Source organism: Podarcis muralis, chromosome 4 (assembly GCF_964188315.1).
Source record: "Podarcis muralis chromosome 4, rPodMur119.hap1.1, whole genome shotgun sequence".
Lineage (NCBI taxonomy): Eukaryota > Metazoa > Chordata > Lepidosauria > Squamata > Lacertidae > Podarcis > Podarcis muralis.
Genome location: NC_135658.1, coordinates 103,581,574 through 103,607,882, shown reverse-complemented (window position 1 = coordinate 103,607,882; position 26,309 = coordinate 103,581,574). Strand labels below are relative to the sequence as shown.

The window sequence follows — 26,309 nt, the reverse complement described above, 5'->3', positions numbered from 1 at the left end:
GACTCTGTATGTGTTTGTCAAAGGACGTGACAGTTTCATCACCGCTGTGTTTATCTCTGCTAAGGTGTGACTGAGAGCTACCGGACGACGGAGCTGAGTGGCGCAGCTGAGGGAAGCGCGCCGGACCGGGCTGCCATAAATAGCTAATTGAGGACCAATAAATCAATTAGCGGGGTCCCAAAATACCAATTTGCCACATACCGCTCTGGTGGGATGGTAAACTGCGTTTCCGTGCGCTGCTCTGGTTCGCCAGAAGCGGCTTAGTCATGCTGGCCACATGACCAGTAAGCTGTATGCCAGCTCCCTCGGCCAATAAAGAGAGATGAGCACCACAACCCCAGAGTCGGTCATGACTGGACCTAATGGTCAGGGGTCCCTTTATCTTTACTGCAAGATTCAATTATAATATTGATGCTTTAGTATCAGATAGTAGCCAAATATGTACATATCCAGTGCATATTTGGAGAATATCAGCCTTCAAAATCAGAAGAAAAAGCTGAAATAAATGTATTTCAGCTCTGACTGAGTATACTCCATGTTGTACAAATCTGAAGTACTTGCAGAACTGGGACCAATTATTTGCTCCGTTGAACCCTTAACAGAATTCACTAAGTGCAAGCTTTCAGTTTCATTTTTGATGTACTACTAAAAATATTTGTAATTGAGACAATGAGCAGCAACAACAGCTCACCATGTCACACCTTTTTCTGTCGGCTTGAAACACCAAAGCTTTTAAAACTGTACAGCAATCTCGAAACCGAGCATACACATTTACAATATCTACTATTGTCTAGATCAAAACAAATTAACTGCTTTTATAAGTGGGTGGGGGTAAATGAATAGACATTTAAGCTGAAATTATTGAAGATGTTAGGTGTCAAAAAACAGAAAGCAATTTAAACTGCATTGTAAATATGAAAAGCAAGTGATTGCAGCACTGAACTCAGCATTCACAGCTCTTTAAAAAGACTCACTTTACATAAGGAGCAGAGGTTAAATCCAAACGTCTGTGCATTTCGAGATCCTGCATTCATGTAGTTTCCCATTAGCAATACTAGTTCCAGAAGCTTACTGAAGCTCCTGCTCTTCTTTATCTCTTCACAGGCAGCACTGACAGCCATGATGTCAGGTTTGATGTTATTCACCTGTTCCTCAAACTGAAGCTTAAAAAGAATAGCACTCAGCCGTGGCTTCAGCCTCTTTACACCGCTCATCTGATTGAAAAGGGAAAAAAGTTCTCTTTTAAAACCTATGTTATGCTTTAGCATGGAGCAGGTTGGTTTAATCTTGGATGATTTACAGGTATGACAAATGGACTGAAGCCAAAGCTCATGCCTATATACTATCCCAAAATAGATGAATGAACGAGGAACACTTGTTTGAGCAATATTTAACTTGTGAATAATTATCCTTCTCAGCTATATTTAACTTGTGAATATACTAAGCCAAAAAGCCCACTAGCATTTCTTCTAGTCTTCCAGGTGCTTCTTATCAAGCTGTTTGCACAGCACCACACATTACTACTGGGGTACATTAGTGCATAAGCAGTTGCTCAGGCCATAATAAAGTTTGAGTGACACATATAGTTCTAAGCATCATTATTCAGAAAATGTTATAGGAGAATTACTTGTGTACATGTGTTCTTGGGACTGCAAGTCTCTTCGTTCTTTTTCTGCTTCACTATTCTAAATTCAGGGGATAAGGTGGCAGAAGCAAAATCCCTGCAGTATATCAAAACCCCAGCATTATCTTGGACTTTTTTTGCCTCTAACAAGGACACTGTTCAAACACTCATAGCCCTTACTGCCATCGAACAACCAAAAGAAACTAGAAGGCAAGTGTCCAGTTTTCTACATTTCTTATGTAGAAGAGCCAAAAATACAGCTTGAGGTAAAATACTAAAATACTTTTCAAAAATTCAAAAATTATAGTGATATTGTTAGCATCACATATGAAGCAGAAGGAACAGTTCTACTCACCACAATACAGAACTGTTCTGGTTCAGACAAGTTTTCATATTCACTCTTCATTTTGGACAATTCATTCAGTTGTTTTTGTTCAGGAAGGTGTTTTATTAGATTCTATGTATCATGAAAATATATGAAATATATTTAGAGTTTTCACGGTCTTTTCTCAGTAAATGTTCCCATGAGGTTTTATTTTACACAACCAGTTCAAAAAATTTCAATTCAGTCTCACAAAGAATCAAAGGAATTTGCTCAAACAGCAACGCATGAAAAAAGGATTTTATCACTAAAAAAATGAAAACTAAAACTGACTCCAGTGAGAAAATAGAATTCAAGTGTTGAGTGCAAAAGCGGAAATTCCTGATTTTTAAAAGTGCAAGTTTCCATTTTCTTCACTACTTGAAAACTGTTGTAATCATAGCCCCAGGAAAAAAAAGCTAAGTAGCAGTCAATAAACAGCCTTCAAAAGAAATGCCATACAAGAATATGGGGGTGGGGGGAAACAGTTTTTTAATGAATGCTGACAACTGGAAATTATTTTCTCATGGAGAAGTGAACTCTTAAGTGGGTTACTGTACTGGCCTCCTAGTCAGAACCTGGCAATTCTAATTCCCAGAAAACACCAATGTTGAATTTCTATGCTACAATAAATATTCCTTAAATTTTATGTGAGTTTAAACATTGACTATGTTATTACTCTGATTACACGGTTGCATAAGTTGTGTGATTTTTTAAAAAAAGCCAAAAATGTTATTATTTACATCAGTTACTATGCTTGTTTATTTGGGCAAACTGCTTTTTGTTTGTATGGTGATACCACGTAGAAAATTTGTGCCAATAAACATATAACCTTTAAATAAAAGTAAACTATTAAAAGTACATCATTACAGTCTAACTTAAGAATTGATCTAGACAAGGTATTTAGCACTAGGATTTCAATCTACACCAATGGCATTATTCAGCACAAATAACAAATTTACAGCATGATGGCACTCAATTCAAGCTACAAATTGTACCAGATGATATAAACAAAAGGGCTGGAAATTCTGTAGCTCTGTAGAGCTTTGCACAAAGGTTTTAACCAACAAACTAATGCTGTGTGAGCCCACTTGACAGAATAAAGCCTGAGGTTTTACAACAAAACCCTGTACCTTAAAGGTGGGAGGGTTTGATATTCATATCACACATGGCCTAATAGAAAGTGAATGATGTAGAACCTTCATTAGAACATTCTCCTTCTCCCACTAGTGGCCTATGCTACTAGATGGCTGGCAAGAGAGACCATACATTAGTTAAGGCCTAATTACACCCATCTCCACTTACATCATCACATTCACTAGCACAGCTGGGGGGGGGGAGGTATCAATATATACCACAATTTATACAACGCTTCTTGCTCTAATTCCTGGCTGCTGTGTTGCTTCAGAGAGATTTCATGCCATTTTATTCATTTCCTATCACTTGGGATATTTAAACTGAATGTTTTTAGAAAGCTAAAGCAATTGGGGCGGTTTGTCACTGAACTGCAAGAATAGAGTACACTTGCCACTTCGAAAACTTGATCACTGAAATATGGATAGTCAGTGATATTTAGTGAAGCCCATCCACAGGCAAAAGTGGCTTACACTCTCACAACAGAACAACTTCTTCCCCTCCCACCTGTGCAGTTTCCAAATCGACTCCAGAGAGTTGATGTGACCTTCCAAAGTAGAAGTGGGGCGCTTGGAGAAGCAGGTGAAGAGGAAAATGAATTCTGCTTATACAATGTTGAATATCATCCCATCACTCTCCACACTTCAAGAAAACCAGTTCTTCCCTCCACCCCAAAGTCTTTAAGCCCAGGAACAAACAAAACTCCAGACAGTCCCCAATATTTCAACTATCCCTATTTGCTATATCATGTAGCCTACTAAGTGACTACATCTGCAATGGATTGGCTTTGCAGTGAATAGTGCTTTGAGGCATTAGCTTGAACTTCATGACCTTTTGCTCCTTCCATGTTTTATTGTAGCTTTTTCAATGGTTGTAACCAGCCCAGGGACCTTAAGATGAAGGAATGATGATGATTTAGGAGACGTTTAGGAGAGTATTCTTTTCATCACTGGAATTACATCAGGCTAGTTTTATTTTAAACTTACATCCTGCCCTTCTGCATTAGAAGCCAAGTCAGCTAAACATTAAACCAACAGTTTTGTATTCATAAAAACCTGATTATAAAGCTGCTTATCAGTTCACCATACCTGAAGCATAGACTCCGACAACTGGGCTTCATCTATTTCCAGTATCATCATTTTTATTTCTTCATAAGGTACCCGAAAATAACCTAAGAAGATAGCTAAGGAAAAGCACACAAACACAAACTATGCTTATCAAATGGGAACACATTTTGGCTAAGCAAAAGTAATGCTGTCCAGCTACAGTGCTTGCTGAGATGTCTACCAAAAGTTTTAAAGTGACCACTTGCTCACTTTATAAATTTGTGGCACATCAATAACTTTAGCAGGATACATGAGCTCAAATAAGGAAAGAGAAATGGAAGATAAATTAGTAAATAAAATTCTCTATTAAACCTATTAGTTGCCTTTCTCACAACAGTTATCTCAAAGCTACTTACAAAAACAGACATTACAAACAATCTAAAACATTAATCAATAATATGCATCAGAGAGCAAATCCAACTGAACCCTATCCCATTACAAGCTAAGCATAAAATTAGGATCCAAAGGCCTGAGTGAATAAAAATGCTTTTGCCTGGCATCTAAAAACAGAAAGCAATGGTGCCAGGCATGCCTCCCAAGGAAAAAGCATTCCACAAATGGGGAGTCACTACTGAGAAGGCCTGTTGTCTTGTTGCCACCTCCTTTGGAAGTCGCACGCAGAGAAGGGCCCACAATGATGAATGGAGGTGTCAGGGAACTGCCATCAGCTTAGAGGCGAGAGGTGGCAGGGCAGTTGTGTTACAGGGAGCCTCTAAAAATCTTGCGAAGCAGTTCTTCCTCTGGCAAGGAGGAAAGCCCCGTCTCCAGTGGGCAAGGGGTGCAGGGATCAGAAGATGCTAGGGAGACCTCAACACCGAGCCTGAGCAAAGCGCAGGGGAGGCAAGTCCCCCTTTGCCAATGCCCACTTTGCGCAGTAGGTTTGCGCGCAGAGAGGGGAGGAGAAGGATGGGGGTCACACGACTGTTATGCTGGGGAAGGTATAAGGACCGCCAACTCCCAGATTCTGCTAGCGACTGAGCAGACATGGACTTGCAACGCTCTGCACTGTAAATACTTTGTACAGATAATAAAGCCTGGAAAAGACAGGTTGGAGTCTTGCCTGTTTGCTCTCGAGCAACCACACCAACACCTGACAGTAGGGTTCAGGTTGGTTGAAGTGGGGAGTGGCGGTCCTTGAGGTACGAGACTCCCAAACTGCATATGGCTTTACAACTCAAATCGTGCCTGGTAGCCACTGCAGTCATGCCAAGATTGGGGTTATGTGTTCAGACTATCATTTCTTAAAAGGAGAATAGCTGGGCTACCAGACAAAGCTGATGGAAGGCACTCTGCACCACAGAAGTCATGTGAGCCTAAAGTACCCAGAAGTACCCAAAAGCTACACACCTGCTCCTTCAGTGGGAGTGCAACCCCATCCATGGCAGATCACACCCCACCCTCCAGTCTAGAGAAACACCCACTAACTCTATCATCTTATGTGGTTTAAACTTCAGTTTAACGGCTCTTATCCAGTTCATTACTGCGGTCAGAAACAGAGCTATCACACTCACTGCCACACTTGCAGATGTAAAGAAGGAATAGAGCTGTGTACCAGGAGCTGATAGGTTGGGCTGGACGGCATCTGTCTGTTTCAGGAAACAAAAGGAGTGCAATGCACTCCAAAACTCTGGATAATCCCACTCAGCATTTCCACATAGATGTTAAGCTCATGAACTCTGAAACCTGCAGCACCTCACAAAGGCGGCTCATGAGCCCAATCACCACTTTCTGAAGATGGTCAGCCAAGTAGGATCAAAACGTCTGCAAAGCAGTACTGCCCCCAGAGGCGGAACAAGGTGGGTGCAGTGCGCTCCGGGTGCTGTTGGGGCCGCTGCCTGCCAGCAAAGCTGCGAAGGAGGATGGTGGCCCCTGCGCAGGGCTCATGGCAGCAGCCTCGTGGGCGGGTTGCCCCAGGTACCGGAGAAGATAGCTATGCCCCTGACTGCCCACCCCCCAACTCAAAACAGCTGCTCCAGAAGAATACCATAGGGGATGCGAGATTGTGCCATGACTGGAATTTCCTCACCTCAACAGCATGGATGGTGAAGTCACCATTGTCTAGTCAATAACTATCTCTTCTCCCAAGCCACTGGAGAAACTTACTAATTCTGCTGTGGGAGCAAGTTGAGAGCTCATCCGCACTTCTGCTTGTCCCATGCTTTCTAGGTAAGAGTGCAAGAGGTTTTTTGTTTGCCCCACTGCTTACCCTGGGAAAATCTGCTGTTTACCACTGAATTGTTTCAAATGTCAATCTGCCGTTTGTTACGATTCACTGTAAACAGAGGGTTTTCCCTGGGGAAGCGGCAGGGCAAATGAAAAACCTCTCAGAAAGTACAGGACAAGCTGAAGTGTGGACAAGCCAAGAGAAACAAGCTCATTAGAAAAATCCCCATTGAAGATGGCAAATACTGAATAAAGAGAATTTCTGATTTTAAATATAAACAACAACCATCTACTGATAGCTATATTTGTTTCTGATGGATAATCTTCCAGAAATTTATGTACTTTTGCAATTTAGTTTCAAATGTCTGAAAGCTCTGGTATGTACAGTAATGAATCCTACGCTCACCATTACATAAGTTAAACCTACTGTTGATATTGTTGTTATACAGGGGTAAGCTAACATAACTTCCTCCATATGTTGGAATCATGCTGCTTGAGACTGATGGGAGGTGGAGTTCAACAACATATGGAGGACACCATGGTGACAATCCGTGCTTTAATACAAATTAAAAGTTTAAAATTTCTGTTTTAAGCCGTTTCTATTTTAGCTGTAAGCCACATTGAGTCCTAAATATAGTAATAATAAATACAATTCAGTAAGTAGAACACACTGTTATTTTCAAAAAAATCTGATACTCTAAAATGTTTTAAACAAAGTAAAGCATTTACATACAAAGGTTTTGAGCAATCTTTGGATCCAAAATTTTGAGTTCTTTGATTCGTTTTTTAATACTTCTCTCTTCAATATTTTCATCTTTTTTTACTGTCAAAAAGCACAACAATGTTATTAGCACACAATGTTATTAGCACACAATAATGTTAAGCATCAAATATTTCTCTAAAGATACATATTTTGTTGTGGTTTTGAAATTAAATATGAATATGCAAGTGCAGAAAGTTCCATTCCTTACATATGAGAAGCACATAACAAGATTCATGTTGCTAGATTTTAAAAGTAAGCAGTAAAGCCACAACCCTAAGCCCCAATCTGCACCACTGCTGGAGATTAGGAATGGGTGGAGATATTCCCACTAAAGTCATGGGCAGTATGGGTGACAAAAGGCCCCAAAATGTGGCATTATGTTGAAGACAAAGCAGGACAGTGATGCATTCACTGTACCAAAGCCAGTCTGATTGCCATGTAAGATCACAATCCAAACTTCTCTACTGTGCCAACCTGGAACTGGCAAAGCAAAAAAGTAAAAGCCTTCCACCACAGGAGGCGCTAGCAGGAAAACTTCATAGTGGTCAATGTTCTGCCCCACAACTCAGTTGGGGCTTTGGATTGCTATCCCAACAGTGCTCTCTCTCTCTCTCTCTCTCTCTCTCTCTCTCTCTCTCTCACACACACACACACACACACACACACACCTGTGACAGCAATTTGGCTTCAAGAGCACAATCAACTATGGCTGTGGAAAGAAATTGCTTCCTCATACATTTTTTTGCGCGCGCACACACACACACACACACACACACACACACACACACACAGAGTTAGGTTTCATATAGCCATCTGCTTGGGACCACAATGTGCAACCCCAAACCAGCAGCAGGAACCAAGGCAAGGTACCAATCTAATGACTCTACAGTAGCACACATAGCTTGGTGGTACATAAGAATAACTAGTCAGTACATCACATGTGTAGCTCTTACACATGAATTCTACTGCACGCCCATCTCTATTTCTGGTTTGAGCCTACAACTTTCTCTAACAGCATACTGATGTTGTGAGTGCCAACTGTTATCCAGCTAAAACTGGGCTAATGAAAAACAAAAGGGGTATTAGCATGCTTCAGAGAACCCTCAGGTTTGCAAAATTACAAAAAACAGTCGTACCTTGGTTCCCAAATGCCAAAAACCCGAAGTGTTCCGGTTTTCAAACGTTTTTTGGAAGCCAAATAGCGACTGTCAGCTATTGTTTCCAAGGTGCCTGTATCAATCAGAAGCTGCACCTTGGTTTTCAAACATTTCGGAAGTCAAACGGACTTCTGGAACGGATTAAGTTTGGCGCTTTTGTTTTTGCTATTTATTTTGTTTTTGAGTTTTTTGGTTAATTTGTTTTTGTGACTGATTGTCACGACTGATTGTGTGACTACAGAAATGGATAAACACCCCCCACCCAAACAGTGACTATCATCAGTGCAGGTAAGAAATTGTTTAAATTTTAATTTTTATCATCTACAATGCTGTCTTATTTATTTTATAGTACAGAACATTCATTATTGCTTTCATTTTATGGATCAATGGTCCCGTTAAATTCATGTTAAATTGCTGTTTTAGGGGTTGTTTTTAAAAGTCTGGAGCGGATTAATCCGTTTTGCATTACTTTCTATGGGAAAGCACACCTTGGTTATGGAACGGATTACATCTGAGAACCAAGGCACCACTGTAATCACTTAAAAAATTGCAAGAGGACAACACACGTGCCCACATACCAAAGTCAGCCCAATGAACACTAAGCCTGCTCAGTAGCCACAGAATTAAGATGATTAGGTACAGGAAGCAGAAACCAGAAAACAGTGGGGTAATGGAAGGGATTGAAGCAGGGATCTGTTGGAGGTTGGGGGGGGGTATTTTTGTGGAGGCGCAACCAGGCACCCCCCCCCCAGGCTCCATTATTGGAGACTGGCTCTGGGGCGCAAGTCACACCTAGCCACAGCTCCGCTCTCAGATCAGGTCTGACTTGGGGGGCGGAGTGGAGAAGTGGCAGCAGCAGAGTTGCTGCCAGCTCCCTCGTGCCCAGCCTCAGGTCTAAACCAGGAGTGTAGGAGAGGTGGCGGCAGCAGCATTGCTGTATCTCCAGAGATTAAAACAACCGTTACAGTGGTGCCCCGCAAGACGAAATTAATTCGTTCCGCAATTTTTGTCGTCTAGCGAATTTTTCGTCTTGCGAAGCACGAAATCCCATAGGAATGCATTGAAAATCAATTAATGCGTTCCTATGGTCAAAAAAAGTCCAAACAAAGCCAAATTTGGTACAACAACAGTTTATTAACTGCTCTTTAAAGTCACACATACTGTAAAGAGCAGTTCAAAAATTGAAGGGAAAATAAATTAACTTTATAAACAAAACATGTCTTTGTTTTTAGACAAAGAAAACAAAGTCGCGAGACGTTTTCGTCTTGCGAAGCAAGCCCATAGGGGAAATTCGTCTTGCGAGGCAAATCGAAAACGGAAAAACCTTTCGTCTAGCGAGTTTTTTGTCTTGCGAGGCATTCGTCTTGCGAGGTACCACTGTATCTCAGTTTCCAGCCACACCCACATTTCATGGTGAACGTTCTTCACAGCCCCTAAGGCAGTGGCGAGGGAGGGAAAGAGGCATCATCGCTCCCAAACCTCTCTGAGAAGTATTGGAGAGACCAAGGCACCAGCAAATGCCATTTGACCCTGTGTCTACTCCTTCAGAAGGCAGAACTGGGGAGACACTGGGAGCATGCCCGCTGCCAAAGAAAGAGCCTCCACTTCTGGCATGATCTGTGGAAAGGTTCCTCCTTAATCTGGCAAACTGGGCAAACCGAGAAGCACTCTCTATGCAAGATATGCAAATAAAGCTGAGACTAAATCAGCTGCCGAAAGAACGGGAACTTTTGAAGGTACTTAAATTGTATTTTGATGTCTTGAAAAATCCCTACAGCAATTGTGAATGGAGGAAGAAGGCAGACTGCTTCATGTTTGCTACAATTTTTGCTTCTGGTTTTCTGTCTCTGCCCTCTCCTGATTAATGAGAAAAAAATGGCATGTGTTGTTGGATAAAGGACTGCTCTACAGAGAAAAAAGAGGGGATCAGATGTCTGTTTTATGTTTTATAAGGAATTGGATAAGGTTTTACTATGCCTGCCCCCTCCGACCAAGGAGTGACTGGGTGACTATGTAATTTATATTTACGAACATCTCTGGATGGTGTTTGGTGTTGCAGAAGGAAGAATTCACTTATTGTGACCTTGGGTAGAGCAAGCAGAAACAGGAGCTGCAAATAATCAGCTAACCAGTGATAGAATTTGGATTTGAACAAGGATGAAAGAAAATTAAAGCTTGAAAACCATGCCTAAGTCGGGGGGGGGGGGGAGGTGAACTTATTAAAACAGTGCTTCCCAGTTAGGGGTCTGGGGACCCTGAGGGTCTGTGGAACACCACTATGGAGGTCTGCGGCACCATCCCCTGCAAGGGACTTACTTATCTTGTTAATTGCACAGTGAAAGCCACAATGATGAACCATGGATCACCCAACCTCTGCTCGCAACCAGGGCGTGCTTGTTGGCAGGGGAAAACTTGTCAAAGAGTTGCTGGGTGGCAAGTGAGTTGGGATTGGGCATGACACTCCGACACAGTTTCTTGCGGCTCTTGCAATTGGAGGGGAGGGGGAGGGAGAGGGGGAGGGAGAGAGAGAGAGAGAGAGAGAGAGAGAGAGAGAGAGAGAGAGAGCAGCTTGCTCCACAGGGCAGGTTCACATGCTTATCATTAAAAAAAAGGGATCCCTTCCCCTTTCTTTCTACTTTTTACTTTTTAAATGAAAAGAACTTCTATTTGCTTTCAAGGACTATCAAGTTTAGAGGATTATCCCACTGCCTCTTTATTTTACCGTTTGAGGATAAATATATAGTGGTACTTTGATTCTCAAACGCCTTGGTACTCAAACAACTTGGAACCAATGAAGGGGTACAGTTAGGGTTACCCCAGAAAGCCCTAAAAAAACTGTTTGTGAATTCCCCCCCCCCAGCCAGGCCTCGGCGTACGCATTTTAAAACTGCATATTCCTCTAAGACAAAAAGCACGAGCTAAGCAGTCCTCTCTGTAACAAAAACGCTGTAACAAACCCATAGCTGAGAACAGAAAAGCTTTTCGCTTCCCAGATCCAAATAACCTTGTCCTGGTACATTGACTTGCAACATACTTCCGGGAACAGAGCCAGAGAACGAAAAGCAACATTTCTATGTAAGAACCTGTGAAGGGGGAGAGGAAAAAAGGGGTTTGCAAAAAAGGATAAAACCTGCTTGTAAAATGTTTTCGGTGCGGCCTGTCTTTTGTGAACTGAATCACACAGGTGCCTTCTGCCCCCCCGGATGGCAGAATAAAACGCTCTTTCTCTGGATTAACCCCTTGGTGTCGTTTGGCTCCTTTTGTCTCTGCTCGGGTGCAACAATTATTCCTACCCATGGATTAATAAGGCTACACCAAAACACTGCAAAAGTAAGTGTTCCGCTTTGCGAACTTTTTTCAGAAGCTGGACATGCTCCATTTTGGTTGTTATGCTTCCATTTTGAGTGCCACAATTCCATTTTGAGTGTTATGCTGAGGTCTGACTATTTTTGCTATTTATTTTGTGTTTTTGTGGCTCTTTTTGTTAAGTTTATGACTGTGTTGAACCCAGTTCAGCTACTGATTGATTGATTGATTGATTGTGTGACTGCAGCACATTGTTTATTGCTTTCATTTTATGGATCAATGGTTTCGTTAGATAGTAAAATTCATGTTAAATTGCTGTTTTAGTGGTTGTTTTTAAAAGTCTGGAACAGATTAATCTATTTTGCATTACTTTCTATGGGAAAGCGCTTTGGTTTTGGAACGCTTTGGTTTTGGAATGGACTTCTGGAACGGATTAAGTTTGAGAACCAAGGTACCACTATAAAACCAATTTACTCAAGTTTAATCAGCATTTCCTTTAAAGAAACAAAAACAAAACAAAACAAAACAAACAAACAAACAAAAAACCAGAAAGGCAGCCATGTTAGCTCATAAGAAAAAACTCCCAAATACACAGTTGTAGATTGCCTTGATTTGATTGGTTCTAAGAAAAGTATTGCTAAACTAGATTAAAAATGTAAATTAAGCTATGCCCACACAACATCAAACTGCTATGGGCTGAGCTATTTTTCAAATCACTGTAACCAAATACAGTGGTACCTCAGGTTAAGAACTTAATTCGTTCTGGAGGTCTGTTCTTAACCTGAAACTGTTCTTCACCTGAAGCACCAATTTAGCTAATGGGGCCTCCTGCTGCTGCACCGCTGCATTATTTCTGTTCTCATCCTGAAGCAGAGTTCTTAACCCAAGGTAATATTTCTGGGTTAGCGGAGTCTGTAACCTGAAGCGTATGTAACCTGAAGCATATGTAACCCGAGGTACCACTGTACAGTGCATTTAATACACAATCAACAATCAAGAGTTGTTTATCAAGCAAGCATCTGCAACTTGAACAAGTTTCATACTCAAAATCAAAAGTATGAATAGCAGCTTTTCATGAACCACCACCAGAGCACCACTCATCTATTTAAAGCCAATGAAGATTAACGTGGAGATGGAGATAGTGATATTCTGATTTCAGCTGCACTTCTCTTATACCACTGAAGCACATGGCGCTCTAGCCAGTCACTTCCTGGGCTCCCTACTTTCTCCGTTTTTCAATAAAGGCCATCAAGTCACGATCAGTTTAATACACGCGCGCACACACACACCCTCAAAAATCACAGATCTGTGTCTTGCATCCCCAACTTTGAACCATTGTACATCCCATTACAAAACATTGACCCAAAATTGTCGTATGTTATATGCTCCTTTTCCTAATTCTTCCTAATTACAGTTCATATGGTATCACTTATAAAAGGCCTTAGGTAAGCCAAAGTACTATTCAACTTGGTTCTCAGACAGCACGTGTAGACATATTCAACTGTAGTTGTAAGAAATTCTGATGTTTCAATCAAAATCAACTAGGCTCATTTTCTAACCTAATAAGAATTTAAAACAAAACAATTAGTTACTTACGGGGTTTTTTACAACAAAACGTAAGCTCCAGCTTGCCTAAAAGATCAGCACTCTCATATTTGCCATCATTTGCCTTAATCCAGAAACAGTTCTCATTCATTTCTTGTGGTCTAATCTGCAAATATAATAACATAACTGCTGAGTGATATCACATTAGCTACAGATATATAATACTAGAAGTCACGCACGAAATATGGAAGTTGATCATTAATATAGCTGATAACGATGAAGAGAAAGTAATATTAGTTCTTTCCAATGACTTAGAAGAGTTCGAAATTAGCAGGGCGCCAGGTGAATTTCACCTAAAGATTCTCTATTTGTGAGCACCTCAGAAAGTCTGGGTGCCATTTTTTGCCCTTGGCTGACACTCAAGGATTACTGAAATGTAGGTGCTTTGAAGCCTCAAAGTATACGTTAAGGATAGACAATACAGTGATACATCGGGACGAATACGCTTCGGGTTAGGCAAATTCGGGTTGCGCTTGCAGCGACCCGGAAGTAACGGAGCGCGTTTCTTCCGGGTTTCGCCGTTCGCTCATGCGCAGACCGTCAAAATGACGTCACGCGCATGTGCAGAAGTGTCGAAACGTGACCCACGCACGCACAGACGTTACGTTCACTTCGTGAATCTTTGCTTTAGTATCTTTTGGGCGCCTTCATAACCCAGGTAATACAGTTGGGGGGTGACAGACCAATAGAGGTGGCTTTTCTAGCCATGGTTTTCTGCCATTTGCTGACAAATTCCTCATTGGTCAGGTGCTGGTACAAACCCTTCCCTAGATCAAACACTGAAATTCTGAGCCAATGTTTTAGGGCAGCCCACCACGCTTTAGTTGAAATTGGGCATTCACCAGCTTCTAACAGACGTATGGAGTTGGGGACACAGTTGGGTACCTGCAGTAGAGATCATAGAAATTTTGATTGAAAGCCATCTAGCTTTGGCAGGTTCCCATTATGCCAGACATTTGCAGCGTACAGGAGTTGGGAAACGGGTTTTGCGTTGAAAACCCTTAAGGCTGCTGGAACATATTTGCCACCCTTTGTGAAAAAGAATCTGAATATGGCTAGCTTTGTGATCTCCGCCTTTTGAAGGGAGGTTTGCCAGTGGTGCTTCCAAGATCCTGTATGATGGAATGTGAGCCCTAGATAACTGAAGTATTTGATCTGTTCAAGGTTATGGCCATCTAGCACCCATTTAGACTGGGAGCTTTTTTCGAAATCCAAAATTTTAGATTTTTCATAAGTAATGGATAAACCATTTCCAGAACAGTAATCAGAAAATTTCCTCAGCAGATAATTCAAACCCGGTCTGGAACGTGAGATGATGGCCGCGTCATCAGCATATAACAACAAGGGGGTCCTTCTTATTCCTATTTTTGGAAGGTGTCTGGGTCCATTAAGCTCTCTTCTAGGTCATTTAAGAATAGACAAAACAATGTGGGGGCCAAAATGCATCCCTGCCTCACCCCCCTAGTGATCTCAATGCTGTTCGATATCTGTCCTTTGTCAACCCTCAGACCTGCATTTTGGTTCCATTGTACAGGGCTTTTATAAGAAAGAGGAGTCGTTTGTCCTGCAAAATCAGATTTAATTTGGACCATAGCTGGGATCTGGGGATGGAGTCAAACGCTGATTTCAAATCCATGAAGGCCACAAAGAGTTTACCCTGTAGAGGCCTGGCATACTTCTCGGCTAGGAAGGACAGCATTACAGTGGTCTGATGTTGAATGGTTCTGACAAAAGGCTTCCTGGGCTTCAGATAGTATATTATGTTCATTTAGAAAAGTTGTCAGTTTGCTACTGAGGAATCGGGCATACAGCTTCCCAATTATTGAGAGCAGGCTAATTGGCCTATAATTGAAGGGTACATTTGGGTGGCCTCTCTTAAAGATTGGGACTACTATAGCATGTTTCCAGCTATATGGTACCTTACCAGAGTTATTTACTACCGTATAACAGTTATTAGAACTTTACCATAACACTACCTGGAGAAATTAGGCCTTGTCTCAACGACACATGCTCTGGTTATAGCCTGGCTAGATCTACTGTATTGTGCTCTACATAAGAGTCATTTCTAAAAACATTTGAGAAACTTCAGTTGGTACAACACAATGCTTAGAAACTAAACCACCAGAGTCTATTATAACTATTATGTGCAGTTTATATTGCTATTTCTTTCTGGACACACTTTAAAATACTGCCCTTGACCTTTAAAGCTCTAGTTAATTAGGACTACATTACCTGAAAAACCATCTGCACCTATATGAGCCTGCCAAAACTTTCCCATTGGTGGCCCTGTTCTCTAGCCAATAATAGGAGACAGGGAAGGCTGATGGGAAGCAGAGGCCGGGCTTTTTCAGTGGTGGTACATACGGAATAAAATCACCTCGGAAGTATGCATGGCACCCTACCTAGCAATGTTGAAAATGACTCTCAAAACATTTTTATTTCAATTGATTAAAAAAAAAAGTAAAGTCACCTATGTCCGTTTTATGGTTCATTTTAAAGGTCTCTGTTTTCACTTTAAACCGGTTTTAATGTTTTATTATTTCCGTACAACACCTTGTGAGGACATTTGTGCTAAAATTTGAGATACAGTTCTCTTAATAAAGGAATAAAAATAAATAAACTAATACCAGTGTCTAATAATTCAGTTCTACTTAGAATTTTGCAAAATATGCTTTCCGTTTATTTACCTTTAACCAGTTCAGTCTTTTCATAGTGACCTCAGGTTTAAATTCTTTTTTGGGCTTCAATCCATAAGGCAGTACTTGAGGAGGAGGAGAACACTGTGCTCCTGGCAATGTCTGTAGTGGTGGTGGTGGTGGTGGTGGTGGCGGCACACCAAAAGGAGGAGCCTTTCCTGAACTACTAGTCAATGAAGGTGGCAATGGGGGTGGCGGTGGCAGAGCTCCAGCTGAAAGTGGCAATGACTTGGGTGCTGCATCAGCTAATGGGACTGGAGTCACGTCTCCTTCCAAAGATGTCACTGGACAGGCACCTACGCCGTTCATTATTGAGCCATCCTGAAAAGCAAGTTTCCGATTTATGAATACAATCATTTAATAATATCAAGTTAAACTTATGAAACCCAGCATAACTACTCTGTTGTAAATTTGACATAAAACTGTAAAATACAATGCCTACACATGTGATGAGACAGTTTAGGAGGCAATTCTATTCCCTAACCAGTATATTGATGGCAAAGCTCATCAATAACATGCAGGTCCACTGTGTTGCTTAGCCATTTGCTACCAACCACAATGCAAAGAACTAGCATTGTGTACAAAAGCCTTATGCAGCTTAGACCCAACATTTGTGCAAATTAGTAATGCTACAATGCTGTATGTTATTCATATCACATAACTTTCTCAGACGTTTCCAGTTAGGAAACATAATTGTCAGGGAAGAGTTAGAGGTTTTCAGTTTATCAGAGGGAGAAAGCATTCCCCAAGGGGGGGGGGGGAGGAGAGCAGTGAATCTAATAGAAGGGAGCAAGAGGAACAACCGGGAGGGACCGGCTGTTCCCAGGAAAGGCCAGGGTTCAGTTCTAGCTCAGATTGGGAGGAGGGGAGATCCAAGCCAGCTCTAGCCAGGAGGTTAGAAAAAAGAGCGGGAAAGCGAAGGGAAAGGCGCCTTCGCCATTTGGAGAGTGGCTGGTCATGGAGAAGCAGAGCTCAGAAGGTATCTGAAAGAAGTGACTCTGAGGAAGAATAGTTAAGAACTGTTTATAAGAATGTTTTGTTAATACGCAATAAAAAGTTTTATAAAAGAACAAGAAGCGTTTCTGTGGTGATCTGAAGAGGACAACGACCAGTCCTGACAATAATAACTTGGAAGCCTTGTTGGATCAGACTAAATGTCCATCTAGTCTAGTATCCCGCTTCCAATAGCAGCCAATCACATGTTCCTAAGAAGCTTACAAGCAGAGCACAGTAGCAAAAGTCCCCATCCAACCTTGTTTGTCTACCAGCAATTGCTACTCAGAAGTGTATTGTCTCCACATGTGGAGGCTACATTTAGTTATCCTTCCCAAAAGGCTTCCTCCATGAAATATGTCTATCTTAAAAAAAAATACTGTACTTTTATGAAGATAATAAAAGTATAACGTAAAAATATGAACAAAGCACAAGACACTACCAATATTAGAATTCTATCTGAAATGCATAAATGTTCTTCCTGTTCTATCTAGCATGGACTAACAGCAGCTTCTTGTTCAAGATTCTCTTATCTCCACATTGGAACCATTCTGCCCAATGGTTTAAAAAAATTTTAGTTTTAAAAATATTGTCAGGGGACTGCCATCAAAAGGGGAGAAGGGGGCAGAAGAGTACAGGGAGCCTCCAAAGTTGCTAAGCAGTAGCACTTCGCCAGGCAGTGGAGAGTCATGCCTCCAGCGAAGCAGAGGAGGAAAGAGAGGCAAAGGCTCACAGACGTTCCTGTGAGTCCAAGCACCTCGGCTCAGCCAGGCTGGTAGGGAAATGGACATGCCGCTTCCGATGCCCAGTTTTCGCAAGGGGGTCAAACGTAAGGAGGGAAGGCGGAGATTTGGGGTGTCTAAGTTCTTATGCTGGGGGGGACGGACCGGAAAAGGCCACCCCAGGAATCTGCAAGTGAGTGAGACAGACATTAACTTTGAATCTCTGAACTGTACATAGTTTGCACTTAATAAAACCTGTAAAAGACAGGTCGGAGTCCTGACTGTTTACTCACGAGCAACTATCTACAGACCTGACAAATATAAATATCATGTACATATTATATAAAGACAACTAAATGTATTTATAAAAATGAAAGACCTTTTATTTAATTGTATTATAGTAACTAGTTGCTACTATAACAACTAATTATAGTCCACAAGGGACGCGGGTGGCGCTGTGGGTTAAAGCCTCAGCGCCTAGGACTTGCTGATCGAAAGGTCGGCGGTTCGAATCCCCGCGGCGGGGTGCGCTCCCGTCGTTCGGTCCCAGCGCCTGCCAACCTAGCAGTTCGAAAGCACCTTCGGGTGCAAGTAGATAAATAGGGACCGCTTACCAGCGGGAAGGTAAACGGCGTTCCGTGTGCTGTGCTGGCTCGCCAGATGCAGCTTGTCACGCTGGCCACGTGAGCCGGAAGTGTCTGCGGACAGCGCTGGCTCCCGGCCTCTAGAGTGAGATGAGCGCACAACCCTAGAGTCTGTCAAGACTGGCCCGTACGGGCAGGGGTACCTTTACCTTTACCTTTAACTAGTTGTATCATTATCTGAAAACTTGTTTTCAAATAGTTTGATTAAAAACCAAATTTTAGGAATAAAAAATCATTTACCTTATGCTTATAAACTTTTCCATTTGCTTCAGTGTGAATAATTTTTTCTTCAATTTTTTGAAGTTGTGCTTTTGTCTCTTGATGTGCTACAAATTCATTTTCAAACTGAAATACAAGCATTAAAGTGCTATATATCATTTTATTCATTCTTTCAATGTTTAATATAACTCCTCGGTCCTTAAACGTTACTTATATCCATTTAAACTAAAGTTCAGCACATATTTACCTGGGAATATGTCATAGTGTAGTGTACACAGGGTTACACCATTGAACAGGTAAAAATTAAGCTACAGTGATAGAATATGGCCAATAATAGTGTGACACCAGTGGAAAAAATGACTAAGATGAATAGATTTGAATACTAAGAACATACAGTTTCCACAGAAATAACCTGTTATGCACATGACTGTGTGCTCATATTTAACTGGTCTTTTATAGCACACTCTATCTTCTTTTCAGTAGAATGAGACCATTACTTCTGTAACTGGAAAATAGCCAGTTAAATGTAAAATAGCTTTTAAATCTGAAGTAGGAATAAAAATGGTAGACAGTCAGACTACACAGATGCCCATTTTCTAGTGTGTTATGTTCTTCAACCACTTCCAAAAAATTATGGCAATTCAGAAGATCGGAAACAGGTAGTTTCCCAAGGTACTGTTGTGCAGACACAGACTTCAAGGGGCACTCAAGCATGCTGGTCTTTTTATTTTGTTTTTAAGTGTTCCCCAAAACTGTCTTTCCAATCATGATAATTACCATCTTCCATTAGCCACACTGGGGAAATAAGGACAAATGCAGTACAAATACCTGTCTAGTTCCTAGCAGGGTGAAGCAGGTCTTTTACTTATTCCACAGGTTGACGTACTAGTTAATCATAAAAACCTCTTCGCAGTTTACATAAAATATACATTAATATTTATAATAAAAACAGATATCCCCCCCAAAAAAAATTAGCCTAAAACATTTCAAAATAAAACCAGCAATTTTATAAATGTACACTATAAAACAATTATTATATGTCAGGGTAGGGTTGCTTAGACAACAGAGTTTTAGTAGGCACTGAAAACAGTACAGTGGTACCTCGGGTTACATATGCTTCAGGTTACATACGCTTCAGGTTACAGACTCTGCTAATCCAGAAATAGTGCTTCAGGTTAAGAACTCTGCTTCAGGATGAGAACAGAAATCGTGCTCCGGCAGCGCAGCAGGAGGCCCCATTAGCTAAAGTGGTGCTTCAGGTTAAGAACAGTTTCAGGTTAAGTACGGACCCCCGGAACGAATTAAGTACTTAACCCGAGGTACCACTGTACAGCAAATATTCCTGCATAATAATATCAATGGGCAGGGAGTTCCAAAGTGCAGGTGCTGTCCCACTGACAGACCAAAACCTTACAAGCACAGAACAAGTATCATGTGGAATTCGTAATAGCAGTTGGGAGAGGATTTTCATCAGGAGAATGACATGGAAAAGAAGGTTTAGACAGCCCTTTCCCAAACGATTGCACCAATCCAGGAAACAGAAATCACTTGATTGCTTTTTATGTTAAAACTAAAATGTTGGATTTGAATCACAGGTCTAGGGCATCAGGCCTATTTTAGCTCTTTAAAATCATGAATTATTAACGTCTCAGAACACATTGTAATGTATACATTTAAAGTTAAGCATATCTGAATAAAACAACCTGAAATTACTAACCTTTTTTGAAAATTCTGAAGCTCTCTCTTCAAGTTCTTCTATTTTCTTTTGCTCAATACAAATATCTAATAGGAAGCCAAGGTTTGGGGTTTTAAAAAGTAATTTGAAAAGCAAGCTTTCAGCTCCTAGTCAGCCTGCCCCAAGGCTGAGCTCTATTTGGCTCACATTCCACACACAGCAGTGTCAGAGCAATCAACAGAAGATGAGTATTGAAGACTGCTTAATGGTGACTCAGTTGCCCAGTATTACTTCTCTCCCTTCTTATAATAAGACATGTCAACACATAGCCAGCTGTGATATCAGGATAGCTAGAAAGCCCAGTAGCTATCAGAAACCCCAGAAAACAGTGTTAAGTGGGAAGGTAATTGTGACCCATTATTGTGGCCCACAGCTATGCTTTCTAAGCAGTTTTTTTAAAGAGGAATAGGTTTGCTTTTAACCACATACCAGCTAATCTTTTTAAACATGCTTTTTATAGGAAGAATAATAATATAAAAAGACTTACTCATTAAATGACTGAAGTCTACATCCAGTCTTTTACGATAACTAAAATCTGGGTCTACTCCACTTCGATGTAAGACTATCTGTGAAATGCACTCTTCAATTAACTTAAAATATAGTGGCCTATACAGGTGAAAGAGAAAAATACATGTTGCAGAACAAGCTGAAAGTTCTTCATTCTACAAGTAATGTTGCTTCTGAGAAGCAAAGGTTTCATATTACAGGGTTTATTATTAATATTGATTCAATTTATATCCTGCTTTTCCCCCAAAGGAGCCCACAGTGGTATGTTAAGGTTTTTTATTTATTTTTAAGAAACTTCATTTCAGAAAAAAGCACTCTTGAAGCCTGGAGGCCTGATCAAACATTACTTTCTATGACCCTAGCATTATTCTGCCTCATGTGATACATGCCAGTCCTATGTGGTTTGATTTTAACAATCAAAATCTGATTTAAGATTGAACTGTTTAGTGTTACTTGCAATAATGATGTAACAGCTGACTATTTGTAAAGCAGAGAAGAAAAGAAAACTGCTAAGGGCCTTTTACATAGTGCTACATTGGTTACAACCAAAGTGTCATAATATGTCTTGTCCCACTACATAAATCAGGCCAAGAGAACAATAATATGTTCACATGAAACAAGGCTTTAATGTGTGTGGTTTTTTTCCAACATAGTCATCCATTATGATGCAGCATGTTTGACATGGATAAAGGAATGGATGATATTTAAAAAAATACTAGATTGCTGGATCTGTAAGGGTATGATATGGCATGCATATCTGTGGCATGAAAAAGCAAAGGTCCATAAAGACTTTTTAAATTAAACTGTAAGGAGAAGCTTTTTTGTTGTATGGTCCAGGTATAAGAATCTACTTAAAGGGAAACCGCCATAGTTGCTATCCCTCATAGAGGCTTGTGCCCTTCCTCCTGCATGGAGGAAAGGCTCCCCTTCAGCACCGGGCACTCAGCTCTAAGGCAGGCCTTGCACACAGCAAGCACAAGAAAGGCCAGCACGGCACCTGTCTGTCTGCCCTGCCACAAGTCTGTCCATTCCTAACAGCAAGGGCTGGAAGACTGGCTGGCTGGGCTCCCTTACCCGCTTGCTTGCTTGCTTGCTTGCTTACTCCGAGGCCGCCTCAGCTCCTGGCAACCAGCATGCCCTAGCCAGCCCCAGAGGCACCATTCACCTCGGGAGCTTGTAGCTAGGGCCGCTGCAACAAACAGCTGTGCAAGCCTTTGGGAGGCAGAGAAGTGAGAGAGCATCAGGAGGGAGGGAAGGAAAGAGGCCAGTGTTGCCCATGGCACCCCTGACCATATGATTCAAAGCACCCCAGGGTTCCACAGCACACTGGTTGAAAACCACTGGTTTACTGGAACCAAGACCTGATTTCCTAATGGGGTTGCTTGAGAGTAATGAAAAACTGATTTCTAAAATGTATAAAATGTTAGTAGAATAGGATACTAATGATGAACTGGTTAAGGAAAAAATAACACAATGGACTAAAGACATAGGCCATAATATTGATATGGCTTCTTGGAAGAAGTTATGGGGAAAGGATATGAAATTTACTGCTTTGTTATGCACTAAGAGGAAAGTATCTTAAAATGATGTACAGGTGGTATTTAATGCCAAATAAACTGGCCAATATGTATAAAAATGTGTCATGTAAATACTGGAAATGTATGCAGATAGATGCATCATTCTTCCCTATGTGGTGTTCCCACAAAGGAGGAGTAGCTTTTGAAAATAATGGACTATGCAGAAATGGCAAGGAGCAAAATGATGAACTTTTTATAGAAGAATGGAGGACTTTCATGGACTATTTTAAAAAGTATTACAGTCAAGTGAAATCACAGGCAGGAATTGAGATAAAAGCAGTATAAGAAAAATGATAAATTGTAAAAGAGAAACTTTTTGTAATGAAGATATAATGCAGTAGAAAGGGTTTGAGTATAAACACTGTGGAGGTAAGGTTGGGAAGTCCAGAAGAGACTCATTTTCTAGAATTGTCAATTGGGATTTGGCACAGAAACCACCCTGCTTGCATAACATGATGACCTCTGTCAGGAGAAAGACAGGGGCAGTGTGTCCCTGTTAATCCTCCTTGACTTTTCAGGGATACCATCAAGCACTGTATCCTCCTGGAGAGGCTATCCGAGTTGGGGGTGGATGGCCACTATTTTGCATTGGTTCCAGTCATACTTGGATGACCGCCCCTCCCCATATGAACCAACCCAGACCTGTCCTCCAAGGCCTTCTCTATGTCCCTCCTCTCTGAGAAGTTCAGAGGGTAGCAACACAAGAACAGGCCTTTTCTGGGGTGGCCCATCTGGAATACTATCCCAAGAGAGGCTTGCCTGGCATCATCACTACATGTCTTTAGATGCCAGGCAAAAACATTTCTCTTTACCCAAGCCTTTGGTCATTAAATAATTTATGGTCTGTTAAAGGGGGACTGATATTATGATTTTATTATTATTATGCTGCCTATTATTATGCTTTGTATTGTGTTTTTATTATTATGTTCCACAGAATATATTTTAAATGTTGTACACCACCCAGGAATCTTTTGATAAAGGGTAGTATATATATTGAATCAATCATTATCATCATAATCTAAGTGACAGTTCATGTGTCATTGGAGACAGCTCAATCTTGCAAATAACTACTCAATCTACTCATGTAACCAGATAAGGGAACACCTGCAAATCAAGACTTCTCTTTCATGATGAGAAAAAACACTACCTAAAAAAACAAAATAATGGAAGGGAGCAGAGTTTTCTCATATGTCACTTTCAGAATTATATTGCTACCATGGGTGATCATGTGAATAGTTGTTTACAAGTGAGCTTGTTCCAATACAGTGGTACCCCACAAGACGAATGCCTTGCAAGACGAAAAACCCGCTAGACGAAAGGGTTTTCCGTTTTTGAGTTGCTTCGCAAGACGAATTTCCCTATGGGCTTGCTTCGCAAGACGAAAACGTCTTGCGAGTCTTGCGATTTTTTTCCGCTCCCCCCCCCCTTTTTCTAAGCCGCTAATAGCCTTTTAGCCGCTAAGCCTTTAATAGCCGCTAAGCCGCTAATAGGGTTTCTTCGCAAGACGAAAAAACCGCTAGACCAAGAGACTCGCGGAACGGATTATTTTCGTCTTGCGAGGCACCACTGTATATGAACTGGTTCTTAGATATGCTGGCAGCAAAGACCACCTTTCCTTGGCAAGCATATGGCCCATTTTAACTTTAGTCTAGGAAAAGCCCAGTTTCCCTTGGAATTCCTCCTCTTATCAAACTAAGTAACTTGCATCAGTTCACAAGTTATTCCCTTTTCACAGGGGGGAAAAAAAACATGCAGGGAAAAATTCCAGGTGGTAAACATTATACAATCTTTTATAATAAATACCTAGGTAGGAGCTATTGCAAGTTTTCCTTACCTTATAAAAGAGTCATTTCTGATCAACAAGAGATGCTGAAGTATAGAAAGAAAATAGCCTTCTGCACTTGTGTCCTTTACAGTGTTCCACACCACATTGTAAACATCATTTGCTTCAGTATCCAGGTCAAGGATGATACAGCTAATTTGTATTCTAGGCCATACAAGTACTTTACTCTTTCAAAGCAAAATTTATTTTTTATTATAATTTCAACATTTAAATAACAAAGCTGAGATGTGTAAGTTAAGCACAGCTACTTCATGTGTTTGGCCCAAACTGCCTTCCCTGCTCGCCCGGACCCATAGTCCTGGAACAACATGCACACTCTCATTTTCTACATCAGCACCTCTTACTTCCATTTAAAGTGGAAAAAAGAAAGGCATCACCAATGGGATGCTTGCTACCAATCCCAGGTCTAAAATTTTTGGGTTCTCTGTCCTCTTTCAAAGGATATTCAAAGTCCAATCTGATATCTTCTAAACGATGGGAAAATTCAATCATGTCTTCTTCTGTATGTTCACAGAACACTTTTAGTTGAATATCCAAAGCATCATTCTTTAAGCATTTCAGTTGCTGCAGCAGGAAGGGAGAATACAATAGTGCTTAATTAATGACTGTGTATAAATATAAGTTATTCTGAACAAAATCCAATTTTTAACATAGTAAGGAATTTATTTGGGAGAATTTACATTAATTATTCAAATAAACAAATGATATATTTTAAAATTTGGAATACATTACATAAAACAAAACTGGTACTAAAGATTATTTTCATCTATACATTTGTGGATCAATTTTTATATGTAATCTTTCATTCTCTGTCTTAATAAATTACACCAAAAGGGGCTTAACACAACTTTTCCTCAGCCAAGAAAAATAAACTAATTTAAATATTAATTATCTCTCTCTCTCTTACACACACACACACACACTAGAGGGGACTTACTGGCACTTGCTCTTTCAATCCACAACGCATAAATTCATTTCTAATGTGGAGTCTGAAGTCCAAATCATCAGGAAACGTAACTAGTGCATTGATCAGCTGCATACAGGCTACCTGCAAGAAAAATAATATTTGAGAAGAAAACAGACCAAACAATACTAAATTGCATGTGCTCAGCTTACAACCATTTATGACTTGATATTTTATTACTAAGAGTGCAGGAGTATCAAGTCGCCATGACATGCAACCCAGTGTGATACTTGTTAAATATTGCTAGAGAGTATCTAAATCAGGGTGATCCAACGGGCGGCCCTTTTTTGGCAGCCCTCAACAACATGACACACTCACGCCCTCAGCCCTCATGCTGCCTTCCCAAAGCCAGGTAAGGAGATTCTGGGCTTTAGGAAGAAGGCATGAGGACTCTGGCATGGTCCAGGAGTCCTCCCACCTTCTTCCCAAAACCTAGTTAGTGCTTTCCCAGCTTTGGGAAGGAGGTGGGAGGGCACTAGGACTGCCAGAGTCTTGTGGTTCCTTCCCAAAGCTCAGCACCTGGCTTAGGGAAGGCAGTGTGAAGGCTTAGGGGTGTGTGTCAAATTTTGGCCTTGCTCCTGCCCCCTGCGTGACAAGGCAGTGTGTGGTCTACAGGTTCCGTGTCAAAGTACTCTTGCAGCCCACTTGGCATGAAACTTTGGGCCACTTTGATCCAAATCATTTTAGATGACTACTGCATATATGTTAGACTCAATAGGACACAACCAACACATCTGGAAATGTATGCCAACATAAACCAATAACCTACCAGTTCAAACAACAAAAGATGAATAAAACAATTAAATTTTTCACCCATGTCCTCTCTCTATATATATACATATATTACAAAAAATATACCGTATTTTTCTGTGTATAAGACGCCCCGTATTTTTTTGAACCCGAAATTAAGAAATCAGTATTTTAAACATCAAACAGAACAACTTTTTTTTCTTTTCATTTAGAGTGCCAGGGAGAGCTCCTGCTCTGCCTAACCTGGCTTGCCGCAGTGGTCTGCACTGGTTGGCAGAAGTGGTAAGTGAAATGACAGGCGGTTCTTCATGGCGCCTGCAGTGGGTTTCTTTAATCTGGCAAAATGTCCAGGTTTTTTTTGTGCCAAGTAGCTGCATGCCCTTTGAATGGAAACTGGGAGTGGAGCCTGTCAGGCGGTAGGACCCTGTGGGTGAGAGTTG

General features: G+C 41.0%; 1 protein-coding gene across 3 annotated transcripts in view; it reads right to left on the bottom strand.

Annotated features, from left to right (window-relative positions):
• Positions 1-26,309, bottom strand: part of DIAPH3 (diaphanous related formin 3) — a 125,392-nt gene that overhangs the window by 79,402 nt on the left and 19,681 nt on the right. For all 3 annotated transcript variants that reach the window (XM_077927787.1, XM_077927788.1, XM_077927789.1), the window contains exons 10-21: positions 25,093-25,203; positions 24,601-24,719; positions 24,147-24,263; positions 20,716-20,834; positions 20,211-20,275; positions 18,515-18,619; positions 15,907-16,236; positions 13,211-13,325; positions 7,122-7,211; positions 4,208-4,302; positions 1,980-2,081; positions 975-1,214 (exon numbers count right to left, since the gene is read on the bottom strand). In XM_077927787.1, the coding sequence (XP_077783913.1) occupies positions 975-1,214; positions 1,980-2,081; positions 4,208-4,302; positions 7,122-7,211; positions 13,211-13,325; positions 15,907-16,236; positions 18,515-18,619; positions 20,211-20,275; positions 20,716-20,834; positions 24,147-24,263; positions 24,601-24,719; positions 25,093-25,203 (1,608 nt within the window). The remainder of the gene's footprint in view (positions 1-974; positions 1,215-1,979; positions 2,082-4,207; positions 4,303-7,121; positions 7,212-13,210; positions 13,326-15,906; positions 16,237-18,514; positions 18,620-20,210; positions 20,276-20,715; positions 20,835-24,146; positions 24,264-24,600; positions 24,720-25,092; positions 25,204-26,309) is intronic.